The 24,980-nt window shown below is 71.1% G+C and overlaps 2 protein-coding genes across 5 annotated transcripts in view; both read right to left on the minus strand.

Annotated features, from left to right (window-relative positions):
* The window catches only part of KMT2D (lysine methyltransferase 2D), a 30,004-nt gene extending 10,028 nt beyond the window's left edge, over nucleotides 1-19,976 (minus strand). Inside the window, exons 1-36 of one of the 4 annotated variants that reach the window (XM_062597136.1) lie at nucleotides 19,855-19,976; nucleotides 19,014-19,062; nucleotides 17,164-17,247; nucleotides 16,943-17,069; nucleotides 16,601-16,833; nucleotides 16,411-16,517; nucleotides 16,125-16,287; nucleotides 15,787-15,952; nucleotides 15,588-15,702; nucleotides 15,315-15,481; nucleotides 14,803-15,164; nucleotides 14,355-14,507; nucleotides 13,403-14,253; nucleotides 13,057-13,170; nucleotides 12,546-12,656; nucleotides 12,368-12,472; nucleotides 11,666-11,847; nucleotides 11,427-11,591; nucleotides 10,891-11,000; nucleotides 10,761-10,808; nucleotides 9,871-10,086; nucleotides 9,621-9,764; nucleotides 9,423-9,539; nucleotides 9,132-9,256; nucleotides 8,380-8,569; nucleotides 7,815-7,889; nucleotides 6,853-6,957; nucleotides 6,364-6,555; nucleotides 5,939-6,023; nucleotides 5,592-5,836; nucleotides 5,380-5,453; nucleotides 5,255-5,305; nucleotides 3,369-5,081; nucleotides 2,849-3,022; nucleotides 2,587-2,735; nucleotides 188-2,265 (exon numbers count right to left, since the gene is read on the minus strand). In XM_062597136.1, the coding sequence (XP_062453120.1) occupies nucleotides 188-2,265; nucleotides 2,587-2,735; nucleotides 2,849-3,022; nucleotides 3,369-5,081; nucleotides 5,255-5,305; nucleotides 5,380-5,453; nucleotides 5,592-5,836; nucleotides 5,939-6,023; nucleotides 6,364-6,555; nucleotides 6,853-6,957; nucleotides 7,815-7,889; nucleotides 8,380-8,569; nucleotides 9,132-9,256; nucleotides 9,423-9,539; nucleotides 9,621-9,764; nucleotides 9,871-10,086; nucleotides 10,761-10,808; nucleotides 10,891-11,000; nucleotides 11,427-11,591; nucleotides 11,666-11,847; nucleotides 12,368-12,472; nucleotides 12,546-12,656; nucleotides 13,057-13,170; nucleotides 13,403-14,253; nucleotides 14,355-14,507; nucleotides 14,803-15,164; nucleotides 15,315-15,481; nucleotides 15,588-15,702; nucleotides 15,787-15,952; nucleotides 16,125-16,287; nucleotides 16,411-16,517; nucleotides 16,601-16,833; nucleotides 16,943-17,069; nucleotides 17,164-17,212 (9,061 nt within the window). In that variant the 5' untranslated portion in view covers nucleotides 17,213-17,247; nucleotides 19,014-19,062; nucleotides 19,855-19,976. The remainder of the gene's footprint in view (nucleotides 1-187; nucleotides 2,266-2,586; nucleotides 2,736-2,848; nucleotides 3,023-3,368; nucleotides 5,082-5,254; nucleotides 5,306-5,379; nucleotides 5,454-5,591; nucleotides 5,837-5,938; nucleotides 6,024-6,363; nucleotides 6,556-6,852; nucleotides 6,958-7,814; nucleotides 7,890-8,379; nucleotides 8,570-9,131; nucleotides 9,257-9,422; nucleotides 9,540-9,620; nucleotides 9,765-9,870; nucleotides 10,087-10,760; nucleotides 10,809-10,890; nucleotides 11,001-11,426; nucleotides 11,592-11,665; nucleotides 11,848-12,367; nucleotides 12,473-12,545; nucleotides 12,657-13,056; nucleotides 13,171-13,402; nucleotides 14,254-14,354; nucleotides 14,508-14,802; nucleotides 15,165-15,314; nucleotides 15,482-15,587; nucleotides 15,703-15,786; nucleotides 15,953-16,124; nucleotides 16,288-16,410; nucleotides 16,518-16,600; nucleotides 16,834-16,942; nucleotides 17,070-17,163; nucleotides 17,248-19,013; nucleotides 19,063-19,854) is intronic. The other 3 variants (XM_062597139.1, XM_062597137.1, XM_062597140.1) reach the window with 3 other exon arrangements.
* A 2,131-nt stretch (nucleotides 19,977-22,107) lies between these two features.
* Nucleotides 22,108-24,601, minus strand: RHEBL1 (RHEB like 1). The gene is made up of 8 exons (XM_062597360.1): nucleotides 24,550-24,601; nucleotides 23,906-23,977; nucleotides 23,282-23,349; nucleotides 23,118-23,200; nucleotides 22,953-23,009; nucleotides 22,820-22,867; nucleotides 22,635-22,719; nucleotides 22,108-22,561 (listed from the first exon to the last, which is right to left on the minus strand). The coding sequence occupies exons 1-8, from the start codon at nucleotides 24,599-24,601 to the stop codon at nucleotides 22,472-22,474; spliced, it is 555 nt and encodes a 184-aa protein (XP_062453344.1). The 3' UTR covers nucleotides 22,108-22,471.
* Between the last annotated feature and the right edge of the window lie 379 nt (nucleotides 24,602-24,980).

Below are 24,980 nucleotides of genomic sequence, written 5' to 3' on the forward strand. Positions count from 1 at the left end.
CCAGCCACTCAGGCCAGGCTCCAGCCCCACGTCCTCAGCTTGAGGGCAGCCGTATCATCCCCGTACCCCGGCATGGCCCCCAAGACAACTGCCCCAGCCCCTCACTTCTCCCCGGGACACCTCCCTGCTGCAGCCAGGACTGGCTTCAAAGCACCAGCCCAGGCAGCACCGTGCACCCAGCCCCGACCTGTGTCTGGGAAGAAGCTGTTGGCCAGTTGCTGCTGCATGACGAGCTGAGGCGGCTTCAGGCCCAGGGCGGGTGGCTGCACCCCGGCCATCGGCTTCTGCACCAGCACCTGCTGCTGGCCCTGCTGCTGCGGCAGGGCCACCTGCACGCCGTGGGGAGCCGACAGGACGTGGGGCTGTGCGGGGGCCATGCCCATGTGTCCGGCCAGCGCCGGGCCCTGCTGCGGCACCCCAAGCCGTGACTGCTGTGGCTGCATCAGCTGCTGCCGGGCCATCAGTCCGAGCTGCAGGGGCGGCTGAGGGGTGCCTAGGCGGGGTGCCTGTCCCTCCGGGGGCTGCCCAGGTGCCGTGGCGTGCATCATGGGGTGGCCTGGGGCTGGGAGGTGCGGCGGGGCACCCCGGGGCAAGTGGGCTGACATCTGCTGCTTTTTCTGCAGCTCCTTTTTCTCATGCTCCAGTAGGTCCTCGATGAGCAGAGGCAGTTCGCTGGCCACCAGCGAGCTCTCCATCTTGTCCAAGTCATCAGCCGGCGAGTGCCGGGCGCTACCCAAGCCCAGGGCACCTCCATCCAGCTCGAACTTCTCCAGCAAGGGGCTGCTCTGGCTGCCCAGCTGGGCTGGGGCCAGCCCACGGCCGGGGCCAGCGTAGGGGTCCTTGTCCAGCATGGGGACGCCGGCATGGCCACTGTTCGGGAAGTGAGTCAAGCCAAGGCGAGTTGGGCCAGCCCCAGGGCTCAGGAGGGTCTGGCCTGATTTCAGGGTCAGTCCAAGGGAGACAGAAATTTTATCCGTGCTCTGCATGGCCTCTGACTTGATGGGGACTGGGAGCCGCTCGGGGCCGCTGGCAGTGAACTGGCAGGGAGACGTCTTCAGGCAACCGTCCTCCAGCTTCGGTTTGACGTCGGCCGGCAGCGCACCTCCCTTCGCCTCCAGGCCCTGGGTCTTGAAGGCTGGGTCAGGGGCCAGCACAGCACCCGGTGGACCGGGAGCAGGCGCCAAGCCCACCCCTGGCACCAACCCTTCCTTGGCCACTTCCTGGTCCTCCGCAGCGGGAGCCATGTCCTTGCTGTCCCCAGGGTCAGGGAGTTTCAAGCTGGGCGCCGGCGGCTCTGTCTTGAGTTGGGCCTCGCGCTCGGCCTTCTCGTTGGCTGACTCGACGAGACGGAGGTGCTCGTTGAAGATATCCTTCTTGTCGCCGGTGTCCAGCTCGGGGTCGGTGTAGGCCAGCAGATCAAACTCATCACCGTTTAGCAGGTCATCAAGGTGAGGGTCCGCTGTCTCCAGGCTGTCCAGGTTGTCCAGGTCATCATCCCCTTTAGCCACATCCGGGTCCAGGCTCAGGTTAGCCAAATCATCATCGTCTTCCAGGTCCTTGTGGGAGCCAAAGTCGTCATCCAAATCAGGCTCTACTGGGACCTCACAGGGCAGCCGCCCCCCTTCCAGACTCAGGTGGCTCTTGCCCGGAGCTGGAGCCGGCCCAGGGTCTGGTGCAGGGCTGTCCTTGGGGCCCTCAGGGCGGAGGGCAGCAGCGGAGGCCAGCGGGCGCGGGGGGACGTGCTGCAGCTCCAGGCCAGGCGCAGGGGCGGCCGTTTTGGCGTGAGGCTGGTGGTGGCTGTTGCTCATCTCGGCGCCTTGCGGAGAGGCGGGTGGCAGAGCCACTGACATCTTCGGGGGCTGCAGCGCTGGGGTGGGGAGCGCCTGGATGGGCATGATGGGGGCGCAGAGGCCCTGCGGGGTGCCCTCATCCCCCGGCAGGAAAAACCGTGGCCTGGGTGCCTGGGGGGCGAAGGGGGAGCCCACAACCCCGCCGGGTCCCTTCTGCACGTTATGTCGCAGCTCGATGAAAGGAGCCCCCAGGGCGCTGGGCGAGGCAGGTACTGGCTCGGCGGGTGCCGGCAGGCGGGTGCCCAGGCCACCCATGGGGGTGCCGGTGGCCGGCGAGGCGAAGCGGGAGGCGACGGGAAGCCGCAGGGCCGCGGCCGCCTGCTGCTGCTGCTGCTGCTGCCAGAGGTGCTGCTGCGGGGACGGCGCCTGGAAGACGCCGCGGGGGTAGAAGGCCTGTGGGGGCCCCACCGCTGCCCTGTAAGACACCGCGGCGTCAGGACCGGTTCGGCGCTACCCTCGGCCCAGACCCACCCGAAGTTCCGCTCCGCGGAGCCGCCGCTGCATTGCCGACGCGTGTTGGATGCCCCAAGGTCTCCAAACCGCTCTGGGCATTCAGAGAAACCAGAGCCACCCCCATCCCACCAGGAGCGAATCCCACAAGCAGGAGCTGGCTGTTCCTGTGCGGAGGGCTCGACTGCCACCGGGTGAGACCTGGCTAGTCTCTAACCACCTCCGAGGAGGACAAGCTCAGCCCCGTCACAGGGAACGGCCTGCTTGGGTCCCTCCAAGCACTCACCTCCCGTTGATGTCCAAGGCGGACGGCGTGGCAGATGGCGGAGGCCGAGCAAGACGCTCGTCCTGTGCAAACGCTGCTTGCACCATGACGGAGCCGGGCAGCTTCCCCCCGCCGGCCGCGCTGGCCAACGTCCCAAGGAGGCCCTTGTCCTGGGAGGGCAGGGAAGAGCGCAGGGTTACCGCAGACGTCCCTCCCAGCTAACCCTCAGCCCAGGCCGTCTCCCCTTCCCCGTCCCTCCCCGTGCTGCCCACAGCCCCTGTACCTGTGCCGGCTGGTACGGCACCATGCCGCGGTTCAGCTCGAAGCTCTGGCTACCGGCCTCGGGGGCCCAGCCTGCCGGCGCCGATGTGGCAGCCGCGGCAGCGCTCTCCTTCTCCTGCCGCAGGCTGTTGCGCTGGATCTGCTGGCGGATGAGCAGCTCACGGAGCCGCTGGCGCTGGGGAGAAGCCAAGCATTAAGGCATGGGGCAGATCCAACCCGGGAATGGGGACGCGGGTGGCATGAGCCACAAAATGGGCAGGGAAATGGACCAACTCAGAGTAGGAAGCCATGGTACCTGCAGAGTTGGATACCTCAAGCATCCACTTTTTTGGCTATACCAGTCTATTCCCCCCCCCCAGTTAGGGTGCCTGGACCCTCTCCATAGGTCTAGCGAAGCAGTGACAAGCGCAGAGCTGGACCCCTCATCCCGTTGTGACAGAGACTCTAGTTCCACCCTCGGGCCCCATCCCAATCCCAAACAGATGTGACCAGAGCACAGGCAACTGCATGCGAGTCCTCACCTGCCTCTGCTTCTCCAGCTCTGACTGGCTCATGGTGCCGAGGGCCCCGTCCTGGCTGCTCGGCAGCTCGGCCAGGTCCCGGTTTGGGGGTGCCGAGAGCCCAGTAGCTGCCTCCTCCCGCTTGTCGGCCGGTGGCCCCAGTGCAGCTCGGGACAGGTAGGCAATGGAGGCATCCTGCTGCTGCTGTGGGGCTGCTGGGGGCTGCTGGGGCAGCACCGAGGGGGGCCGGAGGGGCGAGAGGCTGTAGGTCTCAGCAGCCCCCGCACCTGGCCCCAGCGGGCTGCCGGCCTGGTGGAAGCCGGGGGATGAGGCGTAGGCCGAGCTCTGGGGCTTGCCAGGGACATAATGGCTGTTGATCCCGTGGGGCTGGTGGGACGGGGAGCCCTTGAGTGGCTCCGAGACGGCCGGGGGGAAAGTGAAGCGCATTGGGGGCTGGCCACCTGGGAAGACGCTGGCACCAGGGGAGCGGGCGAAGGGGGGCTGCTGCCCACCCAGTGCCTTGGCGTGGGGCTCGCCTGCCGGGGCGCCCCCAAAACCCCCACCGGCCGCCGGGCTGTGCGAGAGCGGCACCGCCTTGAACCCTGGCTCCGGCATCTGGGGCCGGGGGGGCTTGTGCAGGGGGGTGAAGGGGTCCCGGGATTGGGGCCGGGAGGGTGGCTGGGAGTAGGGGTCAGGGGACTGGAAGCGGGGAGTAACAGGTGACTGGCAGAAGGCCTCGTTGGAGAGCGGCCGGGGAGTGAGGGGGGACTGGGAGCTGGACTGGGACTGCGGGCTGGCGGGGACCCGGGAGAAGGGCTCCGAGGGCAGGGAGCGTGGCGGGAGGGCGCAGCAGCCCTCGGGGGGCTGTGGCCGGGGCGTCAGTGGGGGCTGCGAGTAGGGGTCCGAGTAGGGTGACTGGCGGTAGAGGTCGGGGTGGCTGGGAGGCGAGGGGGCCATAGGATGGGGGTCAGGGGGCCGGTGCCCCAGCCCCGGGCTCTGCGGCTCTACCTGAGAGACTCGTGGGGTCAGGGGGGCTTTGAATACATCAGCTGCTTTTAGCTCCGCAGCGGAGAGATGCGGGCCACTCGGGGAGTCGCTGTAGCCCGTAGCGGGAGCATACCCAGGTGAGCAGACCCCCAGGCCGCCCCCTTCCTCCTTCTTCACTTCCAGGCCCTTCTTCTGCTCCCCAAAGGGCAGGGGTGAGAGCAGAGCCTCGGGAGGCCGGGCCCCGGGGCTCCCTGGCACCGAGAGGTTGTCCAAGGAGGGGCAGCGGGGCTTCAGGAAGGGGTCGGGGGTTCCGGGCTGGTGCCGGGGGGTGCCGGGTGGTGTGGGGTGGAAATCAGGGGGCTGGGAGCTGGGGACTGCGCGGGGGCCCGGCAGGGGCTGGGGCTGGCCAGGGAAGGGCTGGAAGGCAGCACCTGACGTGGGGCTCTGGCCTAAGGGCGAGGGAAAGCGCGGCTCCAGCGCGTAGGCAGGCGCCGCACCGTAGGGATCGTGCGAAGGCACTTGGGCGGGGGACTGGGGCGGGAGCTTAAGGAAGAGCTCGCTGGGCGACTCCGGCCCCCCTCCGGCGCCTGCCAGGGGCTTCAAGAAGCCCTCGCCCGCAGCAGGTGGGCTGCCGATGTAGACGGGCTGTGCCCCCGGCGGCACCGGGATCCGCAGGTGCAGCGAGGGCCTCTCGGGCTTGCGCAGTCCCTCCCCTTTGGTCTGCTTGTTGATCTGGCTCTCGGCCTGCTGCAGAGAGAGCCGGGGCGTCAAGGCCACGAGGGGCTGCGGGAACCCACGTGTCCTCTCCTCGCGGGCCGGGGAAGGGACTAACGGGGCAGGAGTCAAGGGCTCCGTGTTGTCCAGGGCCGGGACAGCCATCCCAGGGCCCCGGGAGTGTCAGGCGCCTCGCCAGCACATACCTTCTGCACTTTGTTGATGCGATGAGCCGCTCGGTTATCTTTGGCCTTTTGCTAACAGAAACATAAATCCAGTTGACTTGCAGCTCCAGATGCCCATATGCCCCCGGTGATGCCCGGACACTCACCAAATAGGGAGCTTTGTCTGTGGCAGGGACCTTTCTCCAGAGCTTCATGATCTGTTTGCAGCGGCTCGACCAGTCTGGGAGATCAGCGGGAACAAACGACCCAGGCAGAGGGAAAAGGCGCGTTAGCCTGTGCCTAATGAGCCCGCCCTGACCCTAGGTGGGTGGCTGCTCTGGCCATGGTAGCCAAGCCCTCCCCCTGCCCAAGGCCCTACCTGGATAATCCTGCTTAAGATTAGGGAAGTTCATGTTGGCGTAGAGCACGGGCGAGATGGTCGAGAGCTCGCCCAGCTCCTCGTCCTTCTCCCAGCGCTGCAGGCTGCGCTGGTTGTAGGACAAGCCGTCGCTCTCGCCCTCCGTGGTGGGTGTTGTAGGTGTCGAGGGGGTGGTGGCGGCCGAGCTGCTGGCCCAGGGGCTTTCGGGCTCGCAGTGGTCTGGGCTGAAGAAGCCGCTCCGTTCCCTGTGTGGGGGGAGAGGATGTCACAGGCTGGCAGGGCATGGGGATAGAGGAGGTCCCACACGACCAGCCCCGGCATTCCAGCTCCCTCAGTCCTCCACGTACCTGTTATCAAGAAACGGAGACTGGCAGACTCCCGAGTACGACTCTAAAGAGACGGTGCCGGAGAGCGACCCCAGGGAAACACTCCCTGCAAGGGAAGACAGAGGGGCTGCAAGGGGGGCAGAGCTGGGGCACAACCCAGCACCTGTCCCCGGGACCCCAGCAGCCCTCGAACAATATGAGATCTTCCCCGTGCACCCCAAAACACTTTCCATGTTCCTTCCCAGGGCAGCAGGGACAAACCAGGAGCTGAGGCCCCTCTTGCTGTATCCCAGACATGACTCTTCAAGGGCAAGAGCAGCTCTGATGGGGACGAGGCACATAGGCTTTTCCCAGACAGGCAGCGAGTCTTGCCCTTCTCCCTGCACTTGCCGGGGCTCCCCCAAGGTGCCACATCTGGGCTCTGGGGCCGCGTTGCCTCCACCCACCCTGTCCCGGCAGCTGGAGGTCTCCTTGCAGGAAAGGCCGCTGGGAGAGCTGCGCCCGGCTGGGGTCCTGCCCTCCGACGCCGGCCTCCATGCCCGCTGCCACGCAGTTCAGGGGCTGCTCCCCGCGCTCTGTGGAGCCCAGCACGTCCTTGAAGAGCTGCTGGACGTCTTTGCTCTCCATTTTGGGCAGCTCTGCACAGGGAGGGGAGAAGAGGAGCTGAGCGACGGCAGGCAGCACGCCACGCGAAGCTCGCCCTGCATGCTGCTGGGAACTGGGAAAGGAGCCCAGGAGTCCTGGCACCGAGAGCCCCCAGCATCAACCCTCTTATGCCCTTTACAGGGAATTAAAAGGTGTCGGGAGGGTGGCGATGGCCTGCCTGCAGCTCCCTGCGCTCTGCCCCTCGGAGCGGGGCCGGGTGCTGGGGTCACGCGAGGGCTCGGGGACGTCTTGCCCCATTCCCCCCCAGCGGCGACAGGGGGCAGACCCACCTTCCGTGGGGATCTTGTCAAGGTCGGAGCTCAGGGCACCCTCGCCGGGGGTGGCCGGTTTCTCAGCATCCCCAGGGTCTGGGGAATCCTTCGGCTCCTCGGCCCCTGTGAGGAAGAAGACGTGCGACGCCCTCAGCACCGCTCTAGGGCTCAGCACTCGCCCCAGGACCCCTACCCATGCTCAGCACCACTCCAGGGCTTGGCACCTCCCTTTCTTGGCTCAGCTCCCCCTAGCCTGGCTCAGCCCCCCTCTGGGGCTCAGAACCCCTTCCCTGACCCCTTTGCATTCCCTTAGGGCCTCTACCCTGTCTCAGTTCCCCCCCATCCTGCCTCAGCCCCCTCCCAGGACCCCCAGCCCAGCCATACATAGACCCTGGAACCCCCACTGCGGCTCCGCATCGCTCTGGAGCTCATTGACACCCCCCAAAAGGGGCCCAGAGGAGGGTCCCAGCCCTCCCCATTGACCCCCTGTGGGGCCCAGTTCTTGTCCCCCCAGGGAGACCAGGCTGGGGGGGGGGCAGCCCTCTCTGATACCCTCCCAGGTGGGCACAGCCCTCCCCATTGCCCCCTGGCTCTTTCGCTGGGGCACAGGAGCCCCTGCCCAGGCCCGGTGCGGGAGTGGGGGGGGGGGCGGCCTGCGGAGGACGCGGCCCCCTCAGCGCCCCAGTGGAGGACCCGCCACCGGGGGGCGCGCTAGGCGGCAACTCTATGGCCACGACGCTGGAAAAGCATGCTGGGAGACCATAGAGTTCCTTTCTTCCCCCTTCCTTCCCCCCCCCCCCCCCGCCTAGAGTGTACTCTTTAGCCATAGAGCTGCCTTCTGTGCTGGAGAGAACATCTTGCACCCATCTCTATGGTTATAGAGAGAGACGGTCTAGGCCACGTTTCGATGGCCACGGGAGGACTCTTTTTTGGGGTGTTTTGTTTGCCAACAGCAAACATCATGATACCCCGGGGCTCACCCAGGTCCTCGGCCTTCGCCTCCTCCTTGGCGTCATCATCAGGGGCCGCAGCGCTGCCGTCAGTGCTGTCGTCCCCTGCCGGGTGCCGGGCCTCAGCGGGGCCAGGCCGCCTCACGGGGCACCCGGCAGCCCTCCACGCCCCCTGGCAACCCCTAAGTCCTCCAACCACCTGTGGCATCCGTGGCAACCCCAACAACCCCTAGAGTCCTCCAACAACACTGGAGCATCCACGCCAGCCTCCAGCAACCTGTGGCATCCATGGCAACCCCTGGCAACTCCCAGAGTCCTCCAACAACCCATGGCATCCATGGCAATCCTGGGAGTCCTCCAACAACCCCTGACAACCCCAGGCCTTCAACAACCTGCCTGCATCCATGGCAGCTCCCAACCACTGCCAACATCCTCCAAAAGCTCTGGCATCTGTAGCAACCTCCAACAACCCTGGAGTCCTCCAACAACCCACAACATCCATGGCAACCCCCAACAACCCCCAGCATCCTCCAACAACCCCCAGGCCCCCGGCAACCCCCAATAACCCCAGGAGCGGGGTCCCGCCGGTGCTCACCTCGGGGGTGAGTGGGGGTCTCCCTCCTCTCGGTGGGGGCACCCGGCAGTGCCCCAGGCACGCTGGGGTCCCCCTTGGGCCGTGGGGCTCCCTGGCCCAGGCAGGGGCGGGCGGCCCCGTCCCCCACGCCGCCCGCCGCCAGCAGCGCCTTCCGGCTCAGGTCCATGAGCGCTTTCCCGAAAAACGCCTCCTGCCGAAGGGAAGGTCTGCGTCAGCGCTGCGGGAACCCCCAGGACGGGAACCCCCGTCCTCCGGCCACTCCAGCCCGGTCCCGCCATCCCACTGTCCCCCTTCCATCCCAACACCATCTCCATCTATTCCAGTACCATTTCCATCCACCTGTCATCCATCCGTCCGTCCCAGTGCCATCGTCTCCATCCACCCTCCCATCCATCCTAGCGCCACCACCTCCATCCAGCCCAGCACCACCAACCTCCATCGACCCACCCACCCATTCCAGCACCACCACCTCCATCCACGCACACATCCAACCCAGTGCCACCACCTCCATCCACCCATCCACCCACCCATTCCAGCACCTCCACCTCCACCAACCCACCCACCCATTCCAGCACCACCTCCATCCACGCACACATCCAACCCAGTGCCACCACCTCCATCCACCCATTCCAGCACCACCACCTCCATTAACCCACCCACCCATTCCAGCATCACCACCTCCATCCACCCACACATCCATCCCAGTGCCACCACCTCCATCCACCCACCCATCCATCCCCACCTGCCCTCACCTGCAGGTAGGGGGGGAACATGTCCTCCAACTTGCTCTTCTTCCGCCCCCGGCGCTTCTTCTTCTCATCCCCTTCTGCCGAGCCCGGGTCCAGGCCGCCCTCCGCTGGGAGGTCTCCTGGAGCCCCTGGGAATGCTGTTCCCGTGACCATCTCCCCCCAAATGAGCTCAGGGGGATTTCCAGCCTCAGGCAGAGCACCCCGCACCCCAGGGACATCCCCCCCAGTCCCTTTCCATCTGCAGGGGACAGAGGTGTGCAGGTGGGAAAAGAGGGAAGGTGATGGGGACCCTACCATCCTCCGGGTGCCCCTCGGCGCTCAGGCCCTCGCGCCCCACTTCAGCCAGGACCGCCGAGACCTTCTTCAGGCGGGTGTGGGACTTACGCTGCCGCACCATGAAGCCGCCGATGCCTGGTGGGAGGTGGAGGAGGGGTCATGACGAGGCCAGTCGCGGTCCTCCGACCCGGAGCGGCCCCGGGCACCTGCACTCACCGGGGCGGTATGGCTTGCGCTTCCTTTTCTTGCACTCCTCCGGGTCCTCCAGCCCCTTGCCCGAGTCCATGTCGGCAACGCCGTCGCGGTCAGGGCTGGCCGAAGCTTCCAGTTTGATCTCGCACTCCATGTGCTCGACACCCACTGCAAGGGCAAGGACACTGAGCACCTGCATCGGGGGGGACCCCAGCACCCCCCCGTGCCCCACATGCACCCCACCTCGGAGCTGCCTTTGGGAGGGAAAACGCACCTTCCGCCTTCAGCAGCTCGTCGGCGTCCAGGTCGCCGTCCTTCTTGTCGTCGGGGCCCAGCGGGTCGCCCCCCTCCAGGACGCCGTCGCCGTTGAGGGTGCCCAGCCGCGTCTTGCGCTGCCGGCGCTTGTGCAGGGGCGACATGGAGAGGTTGCGCAGCACAGCCATGCCCGTCTCCGTCAGCCAGACCCCCTCGAAGCGGAAGTACTGGGGCTCTGGCAGGAGGGGGGGGGGGGGGGGGGAAACAGTGCTGGGCACACAGGAAACGCCAGGCACGTCCCCAGGGAGCCCAGGTCCCTGGAAAACTCAGGCTCCCAGGGAGCCCACAAGCACTACCATCGTCATCCATCCATCCATCTGTCCATCCCAGCGCCACCACCTCTGTCCATCCATCCATCCATCCCAGCGCAACCACCTCCGTCCATTCTTCCATCCATCCATCCCAGAGCCACCACCTCCGTCCATCCAGCCATCCATCCCAGTGCCCCCACCTCCGTCCATCCAGCCATCCATCCCAGCGCCACCACCTCCGTCCATCCAGCCATCCATCCCAGTGCCCCCACCTCCGTCCATCCAGCCATCCATCCCAGTGCCACCACCTCCGTCCATTCTTCCAGCCATCCATCCCAGTGCCCCCACCTCCGTCCATCCAGCCATCCATCCCAGTGCCACCACCTCCGTCCATTCTTCCAGCCATCCATCCCTGTGCCACCACCTCCGTCCATCCAGCCATCCATCCCTGTGCCACCACCTCCGTCCATCCAGCCATCCATCCCAGTGCCACCACCTCCATCCATCCAGCCATCCATCCCAGTGCCACCACCTCCATCCATCCAGCCATCCATTCCAGCGCCACCACCTCCATCCATCCATCCCTCCAACCATATACCTGGCTCCTTGATTTTGACCGAGGCGATCTCTGGAGGAGGCACAGGGACTGCAGAAGAGAGGCAGATATGACTCCCCGTTGCCTCCCCACACCCCCTTTCCCGGCAGTCTCCCCCATCCCAGGTGCTCACCGGCGGGTTTGACCACGTAGGGCTGGCAGGCGCTGCAGTCGAACCCCTCGTCCGCCGCCTGTTCCACCTCCTCCTCCGTGAACAGGCTGTCGCACGCCGCGTGCAGCCACCTGCGGGCAGCCAGGTCCTGTCACACGTGCCCGGCCCCACGCAGGGTCTTGGACCCTCGTGAACGCCCGGGGCCCGTGGGAACAGCTGCCCCAGTCACTCACTAGGACGTTTCCGAGGGGGGATGCGTTTCCCCACGTGGGCAAACTCAGGTTCCCCGGCTACAGGGCTTCACCCTGAGCTTAAAAACCTCCAGGCACAAAACCTCGGGGATGAGATGCCCTGAGGCTGGACCACGCAGAGAGCCTGAAACCCTCCAAGGGGGACAAACCAGCCTCGACCCAGCTCCAAAACTCCTCGGAGGTCCCTGTGCCAAAGCGAGGAACCCGAGCGCAAACTCACGCCCGGGTCCGCACCGCAACTGAGGAAGGACCCAACCCGGGCGGGGACGGGGCTGCAGGAGCCCCGTGGGGCGGCGCGGGGCTCACCGATCGCAGTGCCGGCACTGGATGAGCAGGTCGTCCTCCACGTACTTCTCGCGGCAGACGGGGCAGGCGACGAGGCTGGCGCAGGGCGCGCAGTGGGTGTAGTTGTTCTGCCACTCGCAGTGGAAGCCGGGCGACGCGGCCCCGCACTGCACGCAGCACACGCACCTGGGCGCGAGAGACATCAGCCCCGGCCCCGGCGGCGGCCCCCGCGCGCGCCCGGCTCCCGCGGCCCCGCTCACCACTTGCACTTCCAGCCGCCCTTGGGCACGGTCTGCAGCGGCGGGTCCAGGCAGTACGTGTGGTAGCTGATGTCGCAGTCGTCGCAGAGCAGGAGGCGCGAGGGGTCGGAGGCTTTGCCGCACACCTCGCACACGATGCACTCCACGCAGCGCCAGCCCTTCAGCAGCATCACCTTGGTGATCTGGGCACAAGCGGGGGGCGGCCGCGTGAGCCCTGGGCACGGCACGGCCATGCACCAGGGCACGGCGCGGCGGTATGGCCACGTGGCCATGCACCGGGGCACGGCACGGCCATGCACCAGGGCACGGCGCGGCGGTATGGCCACGTGGCCATGCACCGGGGCACGGCACGGCCATGCACCAGGGCACGGCGCGGCGGTATGGCCACGTGGCCACGCACCGGGGCACGGCATGGCCACGTGGCCACGCGCCGGGCACGGCACGGCCACGTGGCCACGCGCCGGGGCATGGCACAGCGGTATGGCTACGTGGCCACGCGCCGGGGCACACACTAGGACACAGCACAACCACATAACCAGGACAGGCACGGCGCGGACGTGCACCACAGCACGTGCTGGGACAACCACACGGCCACGCAGGCACACGTTCCCCCAGGCACGGCACGGCACGGGCATGTATCCCCCCCGGGCACGGCGAGGTCCTGGCCACCCAGAGTGGGACAGGGGTCCCGGCGCCCCTCACCTTGCTGTTGACGCAGTAGGGGTGGTAACACTGGGAGCACTGGGAGCAGGCCAGGAGGTGTCCCTCGGCCCCGCGCCCGAAGCTGCCGCACACCACGCACATATCCTGCGGGAGAGGGGCTGTGAGCGGTGCCGGGCGCGGGCAGGCGCCCCGTCTCGCCGCGCGGCGCCCTGCTCACCTGCATGAGCACGAACTTGTCGGTGTTGGAGAAGAGGACGACCGTGTTCTGCATGGTGTCGTCGTCGTCCTCGTCCTCCTCCTTGCTGGGTGAGCTCTCCACGTCGGCGAGCTGCGGGCAGAGCGTGGCGACGGGGGCTCAGGGCCAGCGCAGGGCGGGGGGACGCCGGATACATCCAGGCGCCAAACCGGGGGACACGCGACGGGGAGGGGGCAGCAGATCCCAAAGCCCACCCGCAAGCAACCTTTCCCCCGGGGCCAGCTCAGCACCAGCCCCACGCAGAGGGCAAGACACCCCCCACAGCACAACCCTGCCGTCCCTGGGGAGTCGCTCCCCTCCGGGGTCCCCTGCCCGCCCCACGGCACCCAGAGGGCTCCCGAGCCTTTCCGAGGGACGGGGACGGGTACTGGGGAAAGGGGACGGGGAAAATGCTCGGCTCTCGGCCCTACCATCTAGCAGCTCGGGGACCCCCCCGGCTCCCCTCCCCGCCACCGCCCCAGCCCAGCCTTACTGCTAGGGTGTCAACGGACGAGGTGGTCGACTTCAGGCGTGCACGGCCCCGGCCCCGGCCCCCGTGGGACCCACCTCGGGGGCGCCTCCGCCCGGGGAAGCTGCTGCTGCGACCCTAGGGCCAAGGGGGAGAGGGGGGTTACGGCCGCCCAGACGGACCCCCGCTGCCATGCGTCCCGCCGCGGGGCAAGAGGTGTGGGGGGGAGCTGAGGGGGGGGGGCACGGTCCCCATCCCACCCGCCGTTGCCTATACGCCGCGGGGACGCCCCAGGAAAAGGGAAGCGCGGCCCCGGAGAGAGGGATCCCCTGCAAGGACGAGGCCGGCGGGACCCCCCCCAGCCCGGTACCTGCTTGACGCGGGAGCGCCCCGGGGAGCTGCGCCGCCGGCTCTTGTCCCCGTCGCCCTTGGCGGCCGGCTCGAAGAGCAGCGAGTCGTCCGTCTCGGCGCCCAGCGGCAGCGAGCCGCCGTCCTCCTTCTGCAGGCTGCCGTCGGTGGCGGCCAGGGCCAGGTCGAGGGACAGCGAGCCCCCGCCCTCGGGGTCCGGTGAGCCCAGCAGCGGCTCCGAGCCGGGGAAGCTGCTGCTCGTGTCCCCCTGGCTCAGGTTCGAGATCTCGTTGAGGATGTCGGGCCGGGGCCGCAGGGCAGGGGGCTCGGTCCCCCCCTCGTCCCCGCGCTCCAGCAGCTTCTCCCCGGCGGCGCACACCTCCATGGGCGTCTCGGGACCCAGCTCCTCCGGCTCCAGCGGCTCGGGGGACCCCTTGGCTTCGGGGTCCCCCCCTGCCCTGCCTTCCTCCAGCCCGTCCTCCTCGCTCAGCGGCGGGGAGCTGCCGCTGGTGCCCTCCCGCTCCAGCCTCGGCGCCTCTTCCTCCTCCTCCTCCTCGGGCAAGCCCGCGAAGGGCCCCAGCTCCGGGGCCGGGCTGGCGCGGGGGCCGTCTCTGGCGGGGCTGGCTGGCGATCGCCCCTCGCCGCCGGCCGGCTCCGTCTCCATCTCCTCGTCCTCAGGGGGCTCGGCGGGGGCCGGGACGCAGGCGGGGGAGCCCAGCGGGGGCGGCGGGGAGCCGGGCGGCTCCGTGTCCATGGCAGTGCCGGGGCTGCCGGGGGGCTCGGGCAGGGCTGGGGCGGGCGGCTCGGGCACCTCATCCTCCGTGGTGCCGGGCGAGGGGGCCGGGGGGCGGGCAGGCGAGACGGCACAGAGATCTGGGGGAGATGGGGAGGGGGGTGGACAGAGGAAAGGGATGGTGACGGTGTGGCCCCCAGTGGAGACCCCCCGCCGCCCCCGCGTGCCCCCCCAGACCCACCTGGAGGCGCCGGGGGTGGCGGAGCCGCCTCGGGGGGCAGCAGCAGCAGCGGCTCCGGCTCCAGCTGCAGCTCCTCTTCGGGGGGCGCCTCGAGGGGCGCCTCGGGGGCCAGGGCAGGCGCCTCCTCTGCCACGTCTACCTCGGGGAGCAGACCTGCGGGACGGGGCCATGCCCGAGCGGGGACTAAGGGGGTCCCCCCAACCCCTGCTCCAACAGGGCTGGGGGAGCAGGCAGGACGCGAGCATCCCCGCAGCCTGGCCAGGCACAAGGACACCCCCTCTCCTCCCCCGCCCAGTGGGGCACCCCCGTGGCACCCCGCAGCACACAACCAGGGTCACCAGCCTGGGAGAGGACCTAGGCGTCCTGCCCTCCCTCCTGCGGCGGGACGCCTCCATCTGTAGGGGACGGCAGGAGGGGAAGGGGGGCGGACGCAGAGGTTCCCACTTACCTGGTGGCTTGGGGTCCTCCTCGGTGGGTGGCTCGGGGTCCTCCTTGGGGGGTGGCTCAACGAGGGGCGGCTCAATGGGGGGCAACTCAACGGGGGGCAGCATGTCGGGGGGCGGTTCTTCAGGGGGTGGTTCCTCGGGGTGCAGGTCACCACCATTTGGGGGTGCTTCATCGCCATTTGGGGGTGCCTTGCTCTCATCCAGGGGCACCTTGCCATCATCTGGGGGCACCTCGCCACCGTCCAGGGGTGGCCTGCCACCATCCAGGGACTCCTGGCTGAGCTCCCCGCCGGGCTGCGGCTCCTCGCCTGGCTGCAGCTGCACGGGCACGTCCGCCGGCTCGCTGCGCTCGGGGGACGCCAGCCTGGACGGAGGAACCGGGTGAGGGGCGCAGGTCCCTTCCTCCGCACCGCGGGATCCCCCGCGCACACAACCCCCTTGTCCCCAGCTCCCCACCCGCAAAAAGGGAGACCCAGCACAATCCCGCCCGGCAGGTCCCCCTGTCCCCACTCACGCCAGGGCGGGAGGGGCCGGCTGGGGGCCGGCGCCCGGGTCCCCACGGGCGTCCTGGGCGCTGCGCTGCTCCTGGCACCCCTCGCACACCGAGTAGTTCTTGTACCACTGGCAGCCGGGGTTGAGCCCGGCGGGGCGCAGGCCGCACTCGGAGCAAACCCGGCAGTTCTGGGGGGGCAGAGGCACGTCAGGGGCAGGAGCGGGGACCGTCCCCGCGCCCGCCCGGGGCGGCTCGGCACGGGGCTGCCCCCTCGCCCCCGGCGGCGGGACACACCTTGCACTTCCAGGAGTCGGTGGGGAGGCTCTCGATGGCTGGCTCCATGCAGAAGGTGTGGTAGCCCTTGTCGCAGGCCTCGCACACCAGCATCATGGAGTCCTCGCCGGGCTGCCTGCGGGGCACGCGCGGGGCCGTGAGCGCCGTCCCGCCGAGCCCCGGCCCCGCAGGAGCCGGGCGTCCGGCGGGCGGCTCTCACCTGCAGGTTTGGCACACTTTGCACTCGGGGCACTGCCAGCCCGAGCGCTTGCGGGGTGTCAGGGCGATGTCCAGGCAGGCCCCGTGGTAGTGCTGCCCGCAGCTGGTGCAGAAGAGCAGGTCCCGCAGGTCGCCCGGCCCGTCGCACACCACGCACCGGGCGTCCTCTGCGCGCGGGAGAGAGCAGGGCCGTCAGCGCCCCCGCCGCAGCGCCCTGCTCCCCTCGCCGCCCCGGGAGCGGGACCCGGGCGTCCCGGCTCCGCGCCCCCTCCCAGCCCTCGGGGACCCCCCTCCTCCCCGGGCACGGGGGCCTCCCTCGCCGCCCCGGCCCCCACGCACCCATCTGCGCCGCCTCGGCCACGTGCTCCGGACACAGGAGCCGCAGGGTCTTCATGGACTGGAAGGAGCCGCTGGCCGCGGCGCAGGGGAAGTGGTAGAGCCGGGAACACCCGTCCGCCCGGCACGGGATGGTGGCCCCCATCCTCCGACAGTGTTCACATTTCTGAAAGCGGCGACAGCCCCGCGCGGTCAGGGATGGCCAGGGACGGGCGCAGCGCTGTCCGCGGGACCGAGCCTGGCCCCGAGCCCGGTCCCGAGCCGTGCAGGGGTCCCGGCACGGGCTCACCTGTGAGATCCCTGAGAAAACAGCTCTGTCCACGTGGGCCAGCCCCGCCGCCTCCGGCAGCACCCCGGCGGACCAGGCTGCGCACCAGCGGTGCACCCAGCAGTGCCCTGCGGGGAGGCGGCGTCAGCGGGGGCCGCGGCGTCACCGGGGACCCCGCGGCGCAGGATGCCGGCGTCGCGCCCGCGCTTACCTGTCGGTTCGAAGAGCTGCGCCGGCGACACCTGCTCGGAGAAGCCGATCTGGGCCAGGTCATCCGGCGGCGGCGGCGGCAGCGCCGGCCGGGGCTCGCCGGGTGCCTCGGCGGGCTCGGGCGCCGCCAGCCGCTGGGGCCAGTCGGGCGGCGGGTCGAAGCGCTGCAGCTCCCGCTGCCCGTGCGGGCTCCAGTCCCCACAGTTGCAGAGGGCGCAGCGGCGGGCCGGGGCGCTGGGGCGCGTGGGGCAGTCAGGGGGGTGCCACCGGGAGCAGCGCCCGGCCCCACGGCACCCCCAGAGCCCCCCGGTGCGTGCCCCGGAGCCCCGGCCCCTGCCCTCACCTGCTGGCCCGCGGAGGCTCCTTCGTGCCCGTGCTCTCTGGCTCCGGCCCCGCCGAGGCTCCTTCGGGTGGTTTCAGGGGGTCTCCCTCCGCGCCACCCACCTCCTCCGAGGACGTGGCCCCGTCGGCTGCAGGAGAAGCGGCCGTCGCACCCCCGCGGACGCGGCACCCCTCCGTCCGCCGGCGGGGAGCCATGGCGAGCCGGGCCCGCCCGGCACTCACCTGGCGTCTCCGAGTCCTTGTCCTCGCTGGGCGGTTTCTGTTCGTCCATCCTGCCTCCTGCCGTCCCTCCGGAGAGGCCCGCGGCTGCGAGGGCGCGACAGCCGTGAGCACCCCGCGCCTGCCCCGGCCCTTCTCGGCCGCGCGCTGCTCCCGGGGCTCAGCGAGGCCCCGGCGCCCGGGCCCTGCCCTCGGCCGCTCCGCTCCCCCCGGGCGAGCCGGGAGCGAGGCCGTTGGGCACCACGAGTCTGCTGGGGCTCAGCACCCCCGACCGCCCCTGCCCAGCCAGCGAGGGAAGGACCGAGCCCTGGAGAAGGAGAGAAGCAGCCCCCGCGTGACACGCGCCAAAGCCCTGCCAGCCCCCGCCTCGCGCCCAGCGCCGGGGGACGCGGCCCCGGGGACGCTCCCGGCAGGCAGGGAGGTGGGAACGGGACCGCGGCAGCTCCGGGAGCCCAAGGGGTTTGGGGGCTCCAAAGCCCCCGTGTGCCCGCAGCGCCCACAGCAGAGCACGGGCAGCGGGAGACCTGGGCAGTCCCCAGGTTTAGCCAGGAGAGCTGGGAGCAGGGCTCCCGCGTCCCCGCCGCACGTCCCGTGCCGCCGCTTCCCCAGGGCCAGCACCGACTTGGCCAAGCCGTCGCGGGGCCTGGGGTCCCTCGGACCCGGGGCAGGACGGACGCAGGGCTGTTGCCAGGGACACGTGACGTCACCCCCGCTCAGGCCATCCTCGTTCCCGAGCACCGAGATTTGGAAGCGACACCGAAACCGAAGTTACAGATTAAGAGGAGGCTCGGGAGAGGTGGCAGCAGCAGGAGGGGTCCGCACCGCCCGGCGGGCTCTGCCCACGGCCCCCGCCTCGCCTCTCCGTTCCTCCTGGGGTCAAACTTTAACGTGGCCCAAAAAGCTGGGTGGCACCGGCGGGGAGGGGGAGGCGCAGGCCTGCAAATTCAGGGCGAGGGGAGAGGAGCGTTTCTAAGCAGGTCCCGAACGTCACACCGAGACCAAATTCGAGCCGAGAAACGGGGAAAACAGCCTGGGGTCATCGCCAGCGGGAGCCGCGCAGCGCCGTGGGGCTGGGGCGCGTGGGACGCGGCGGTGACATGGCGCTGGGGCCGCTCCAGCCCCACGGGCTCGGGGCCCGCAACGCAGCCCCCTGCACGCTGTCAACGCCGAGCTGCTCCAAGCACACGCGGCGCCCCCGAACCGCGCTCCCAGCGGCACCGAGCAGCCACGGGGCGACCTGGGGACCGAGCGGGCCCCACTCGGGCACAGGGAGCCCCCGAATGTCCCCTGAGCAGCTCCGGCGCACCCCGAAAGCCAGAGGGCCGGGGGCCGCGTGGGGGCACGCAGCACTCAACAGGCAGCAGGAGGACAGGGACGGCGCGGCGAAGCCCCCGGGGAGCGGACGGCGACCCCACGCACGCCGGGGGGGCCGGCCGAGCCCGTGGAGGGGCCGGGGCGCAGGCCCCCGCTCACGCACGCCTTGCGCCCGAGCAAATCTCCTCCGGCTCCGGCGTAATCCACGGGGGATTAGAGCCGCGGCGGCTCGGCCGGGCCCGCGGGCCACCAAGCCGGGGCCCGCGGGCAGCCCCGAGGGGGTGGGGGGGACGGCCGCGGGAAGGGGTCGCTCCGCCGCCTCGGCCCCACCGGCACCTCCCGCCGCGGAGGGAGAAGGGGAGGGGGCGGCAGCAGCGGGGCCGCGAGGCGCCCCCCACCCGCGGGACCCGCCGGGACCGGCGCCCCCAGCCCGTTCCCCGCCGGCGCGGCGCGGCCCGTGCAAAACCCCGACGGCGAGCAAAGCCCCGGAGGCCCGGGCGGCTCCGCCGCGGCCTAGCGCGGCCCCGGCGCGCACCTACCTGCGCTCACTCGGCGGCGCGGCGGCCCTCACCCCGCGAGGTCCATGGGCTGCGGGCGGCGGCGGACATGGCCGGGAAAACAACACGCAGAGAGGCGTTGGCGCCCGCGCCGGGCCGCGCCGCGCCGGGCCGCGCCGCGCCGCGCGCCCCGACGGCGGGGCCCGGCCGCCCGGGAGCCGCCCCGGAGCCGCCCGGGAGCCGCGCGGCCTGCGGGCCCCGCGCCGGGCCCGCCACCGGGCCGGCGCACAAAGGCAGCCCGGGCTGCGCCCCGATCCGCCGCCGCCGGAGGAGGAGGAGGAGGCCTCGCTCGCCGCCGCCGCCGCCCGGCGCACGCGAGCCCGGGGCGGAGCGCGGCGCGGCCCGGCTCGGCGCGGCTCGGCACGGCTCGGCGCGGCACGCGGCCGGCCCGCTTCCCGGGGCGGGGGGCGCAGCGCGGCCGCCCCGCGACGGCAGCGGCGGGGCGGGCGGCGGCGGCTCGGGCTGGCCCCGGCACGGAAGGCGCCGGGCCCGGAGCGAGCGTTGAGACTTTTCCCTTCCGGGGGGGGAGGGGGGAAGCGGAAAACGGGGAGGAAAAAGCGGGCACCGGGGGAGGGGAAGTTTCTCAATGGCCCGGCGCGGCTACACTGTAGCGAGCGGCGCCGGAAGGAAACGGGCCGCGGCCGGGCCGGGCCGGGCGCACGCGGGGGGCGGCGGGGCCGCCACGGCCGCCGCCGCCGCCGCTCTTTCTTTTCCTCTTTCCCCTTCCCTCCTTCTGTCGCTCCCCCCCCCCCCGGCCCTGCCCCTCCGGCCGCCGGGCCCGGGGCCGGCGGGGGCGCGGCGGGGCCCCGGGGCTGGCTCTTACCCCCCCGTTTTCCTCCCCTACAACGAAGGGCTTCAAGAAACTGAACAGAAAGTGTTCCCCGACGCAGCCATTTTCAGAGGAAAGTAGTCCTGCTGGGCCGCCCCCGGCTCGGCGGCCCCCCCTTCTTCCTCCTCCTCCTCCTCCTCCTCCTCCTCCTGCTCTGCGAGGGGAGGGCGGGAGCCCGCGGCCCGGCCGGCCCCCGCCCGCCCCGCCCCGCCGCCGGGGCCGGGGCCGCCCCGCCGGGGCCGCGCCGCCGGGGCCGCCGCCCGCCGCCGCCGCCGGGGTGCGGGGCCGCGGGCGGGGGGCGCCTCGGCCGCACTACTTCGCTTCGGGGGCTCGGGCGGAGGGACACGGCGCGGCGTGGGCGCTGCGGCAGGCGGGGGGGGGGGGGGGTGACGGTGCGGGGCCGCAGTGCACGCTGGCGGCGAGGGATCCCTCCGCCCGCGTTAACCCCGCCGTGGCCGGGCCGGGCGGCGGCGCGCACGTGGGGCCCGGCGGGGCGGCCCCGGCCCCGGCCCCACCGCACCTGGCCGTCTGCAGGGCAGGCGCCGTGCCCAGCCCCAGCCGTGGGGCAGACACCGCGCTCAGCCCCAGCTGTCCGTGGGGCAGACACCACGCTCAGCCCTGGCCGTCTATGGGGCAGACACCACGCTCAGCCCTGGCTGTCGGTGGGGCAGCTGTCATGCCTAGCTGTGGGGCAAGCACCATGCCCAGCCCCATCTAGCCATGGGGCAGATATCATATTCAGCCCTGGCTGTCCATGGGGCAGGCATCGTGCTCAACTGTGGCTGTCCATGGGGCAGGCATCATGCCCAGCCCTGGCTGTCCATGGGTCAGGGACTGTGCCCAGCACCACGCCTGGCTGCGGGGCAGGCAAGGTGCCAGGCCCCAGCCGTGGGGCGGGCGCTGCGCCGCGCCGCGGGGCCGGGACCATCCGCCCCGCGGGTGTGAAGGCAGCACGAGGCGCGCGCTGCGGCAGCCGGCCCGCAGCCCGGCCCCACGGCAGCCCGAGCGCAGCAGCAGCCGCCTCGGCTTCGCTCCACTTTGGTTTATCGCTGCTCCGCTCTCGCGGCCGGAGCCCTCGGGCACGAGGAGGGCACAGCAAGGGGCGACAGCTGTACCGGGAGGCCGCAATGCCGGGGAAGGGGCTGCTGCCACCACGGCACACGCGAGGCGCCCGCAGCCGGCCCCACGCCCGAGGAGCCAGCGAGGCTTCGCCCGCCGCAGGGCTGGGGCTGAGCCAGATTAGGGCCGCGGCAGCCCGCGCTCCTCGGCGCTGGGATTAGCGGAGCCTCCATCTGCCGGGCTGGTGCGGCCGAGCCCCTGGCGCAGGCTGCCCTGCGTCCCCCAGCCATGCTCCAAGGAGCTGCCCCCCTGCCCGGCCAAGAGGTGCTGGGGTGATCAGGGACCCCTGAGGGGGCAACAGGGGAGACCTGCCCCCGGCTGTGCTGCAGGGCTGGGGGAGCCCATCCCGCACCCCGGTGCCAGCTCTCCCCCCGGACCCAGCAGAGGGGCATCATTTCCCCCCACTGGGGCATGCAGAGGGGGCCAGAGACGCCCTGTCCGCCTCCCGCCTGGCTCAGCACCACGCTGCCCCACTCCCTGGTGCCAGGCCCCTGGGTGCAGGCGCTGCCACGCCAGCCCAACAGCTGCCACGAGAGGGCAGGAGGCGAGCATGGCGCAGGGTGCTGGCACCCCAGGGCCTGTGCCAGGGGCTGGCTCCAGCCCCCCCAGCTGCTGCAGCGCTGGGGTGCCCGCATCCCCCTCCCCGCGCCCAGCACGGGCGCTCGGCTCTCAGCCGGAGCGGTGCGACCACGGCAGCCGGCGCAGCGCTGCCGCAGACCTGGCCCAGCCCCAGGCACGCTGCCCCGCGCGGGGCACAGACCCCCTCCCTTGGCTCCCCTCACCCCTTCCCCTGCACACAGCTCCTTGTGCCTCTTCGCTAGCACCATAATTGGGTAATTAGCAGTAATTAGCCTGCCTAGGTGGAGATAAGCCATGCAGGGACCCACAGCAGCACGCACCCAGGCCCTGGGCACCCCCCCACGTGCACCCACATCCCCGCTGCCGGCGGGCTGGGCCCAGCCCAAGGGGCCGGGGGCAGCCGGGGTGCTCAGGACCCCGCTCCTTCCCCGGCCGGGCTCCACGGGGTTCGCCCCCAGCACAAAGTGGAATTGTTCGAGTGCAGCGTCCCCGACTCCCACACACGGTCGCTGCCAGCACGGCGGGGCCGGGTGAAGAATTACAGCACAGTGCCTGGGAACAAGCTCCATATTCAGCTCTGGCTCCGTGGCGGCGGCGGCTCCGTTGGCGGAGGACGACGGCCGGAGGAGGCGCCCGGGGCTCAGCCCCGGGACGGGATCCCGGGCCCCGCTCCGGCGGCCGGGGGGGAGCCAGCCGACGGCTCCGTGTCCTTGTGCGTGGGGCGAGACGGCGGCTACCACCAGCGAGGCCCCCTGGCCCGGCAGCCTCCCTCGCCTCCGTGGCCCCGTGCCCACCACCGGCCCCGGCGCCTGTGCAAAGCGGCCCCGGGCGGGCGGCCGTGCGTGAGGTGCGGCGCCGGGGGCACCCGCGCGGCCCCGGGAAGGTCCCGCGGGGGCTCGGCCCCGCGCAGGGCTCACATCAGGAGGCAGCCATGCTCCCTGCCGTAGGAGTTGTCCACGCGGTCGATCTCCTCGATGATCTTGGTGAAGATGCCCTGGGTCACCTGGGGATGAGGGGGCGTGAGGCGCCGGCCCCGCGGGGGCCTGGCCGCCCGCCCCCCGCGCCCCGGCCCCGACCTGGCTCTCCTTGGCCGAGGACTCGAGGAAGATGGCCCCCCACGACTCCGCCAGCTTCTTGCCTTCATCTGTCTTCACCTGTCGGCTAGGGAAAGAGCCGAGCGGGGGAACGGGCATGAGGGGCCGGCGGTCCCCAAGCCGGGGGCGGCAGCAGCCAGCCCCGGGGACCCCGGAGCCCCTCTTACCTCTGCAGGGACAGGTCCGCCTTGTTGCCGACCAGCACCACGGGCATGCTGCGGGCGAGGGCAGAGCGTGAGGGCTGCCGGCGCCGCCGGCCCCGGGCGGGCAGCGGCCGGCGACCGAGGGGACAGCACTTACCGCGTCTTCCCCCTGCTCTCGTAGAGCTTGTTGTGAAGAGTCTTCACCACCTGGAAGCTGCAGGGAGAAGCGGGGCTCCCAGCGCTGCCCGGCGCCCCGGCCCACGGGACGAGGGCAGCTCGGCGGGGCCGGGGCCGCCGTCCGAGCCCCGCCAACGGCACTCACCTCCGCAGCGACGTCACCGAGTACACCAGCACGTAGCCGTGGATGCCGATGATGAAGGAGTGGGGCAGGATGGTGTATTCGTCCTGCAGGAGGGCGGGCAGGCTTGGTGCCGGCGGCGGCGCGATCCCTGCCCCCCCCCCCCCCCCGCCGCTCCCTGCCGTTACCTGCCCGGCTGTGTCCACCAGCTGCAGGTGGAACTCGTCCTTGCCCACCATCACCATCTTGCTGTAGGCTGTGGAGGTGGCACCGGGTTAGCAGGGCTGCCCAGGGCCCTCCGTGTCTCAACCCAGCCCATGGCCACCCGTGGACCAGTATCCCCCTCCATCCGGGGTGCTCTGGGCAACACGGGACACCCAGGACACCAGGCTCCTGGGAGGCAGCAGGAGCTTCTTCCCCCTGCAAGGTTGCCCTGTTGCACCACAACAGAGGAACAGCCGCGCTCCAGAGCGGCCTCCCCCCACGCTCAGTCCCCCTGCAGCCCTGTTCCCCCCTGCCAGGGCAGGATGGGCCCCTTGTGCCCCAGACGAGGCCCTTGTCTCACAGCCACCAGCCCCCGGACAGCGAGGGGACCTGAGCCCTCCCCAGCACCCTGTTAAGAGCAGCAAGTTTACACCGGGGCCAAGCTGGTGGCAGACCCCTTGGCAGGCCCCCCCAGAGCTGACCCTGCCCAGGCGCCTCCACTTTCCCCAGCGGCCTTCACGTGGGCTGGAGTGGGGACACGTTTGTTCTCATCACATCTGCGGGAAAGGGTGACCCCAGGCAGGGCAGCCCCCCGGCCTGGGACTTACTGCTCTCCACTGTGGGGTCATAACAGTCCATAAACTTCCCCTCCACGAACTGGTGAGCCAGGGAGGTTTTGCCTGGGGAGGAGAGGGCGAGAGCTGAGCTGGGAGCCACCTGCAGCTCATCCCCAGGCAGGGGGTCCTGGCATAACCCTGCCACGAGCGGGAAAGGAGTGCGGCCGGGGGAACTGAGCCACTTGTCCATCGTGTCCCCACGCTCCCTACCTCCTCCCGAGGCCTGGGACTCCCTTGGGAGGTGATGGGGAGGGGAGTGCCCACGCTGAGCACAGCCCCCACCTCCAGCAGGTCAAGGCAGCCCCCACAGCCAGCGGGGGGATCCGCAATGCGCTGAGCTCCCGGCGCTGGGAGCCATGCTGGGCACCACAGAGGGGCCCAGCGCAGCCCCCGCACTGCAGCCCCCAGGACCCCCCCCTGCCCCCTCGGGGGGTCACCCACTGCACAGCCCTCTCCCATGCACAACCCCGCACAGGCACCGGCTGCATCCCCGAAAGCCTCATCGCACGGCACCTTCCCACCCACGCACACCCGGCCACGACCCCCTCGCACAGCGCACCCCGGACCCCCGCGTGGCACAGCCGCACTGCACAGCGCCGCTCCCGCCGCACGGCGCCCCGCCGTGCCGGACTCACCCACGGCCCGGTAGCCCAGGATAACGACTTTCCGGTAGCGCACCAGCGGCATGGCCCGCGGGGCGGGGGCGCGGGCGGGCGGGGCGCGGCGGCGCGGGCGGGCGCCGCAAGCGGCGCTATAAAACCGCCCGCCGCGGCGGGAGTGCGTGGGGGGGCGGCCCCGCCGCCACAACACCGGCCGCCCCACGTGACCACAACATCGCCCGCCCGCCGCTCCCATTGGCCGCACCGCGGCGGCGGGGGCGGGGCGGGAGGACGGCGCACGCGCGCTGCCGGCCGGGGCTCCATTCATGAAAACGGAGGGAACGGCCGGGACCACGTGGGTGCCACACACCTGCGCTGGCCACGTGGGAGGGGGCGCCCAGCCCCGGCCCCGGGGACCCCCACGCGGATCCCCGGGGACCCCCGTCCCGGCCTCCCTCGCCCCCCAG

Source organism: Rhea pennata, chromosome 29 (assembly GCF_028389875.1).
Source record: "Rhea pennata isolate bPtePen1 chromosome 29, bPtePen1.pri, whole genome shotgun sequence".
Taxonomy (NCBI): Eukaryota; Metazoa; Chordata; class Aves; order Rheiformes; family Rheidae; genus Rhea; species Rhea pennata.

Coding starts and splice junctions, on each gene's coding strand:
- RHEBL1 (XM_062597360.1), bottom strand. CDS start 24,601: ATGCCGCTGGTGCGCTACCGGAAAGTCGTTATCCTGGGCTACCGGGCC. Junction 23,201..23,281: donor TGGTGGACACAGCCGGGCAG/GTAACGGCAGGG, acceptor GCCCTCCTGCAG/GACGAATACACCATCCTGCC. Junction 22,562..22,634: donor CCTCGGCCAAGGAGAGCCAG/GTCGGGGCCGGG, acceptor CCTCATCCCCAG/GTGACCCAGGGCATCTTCAC.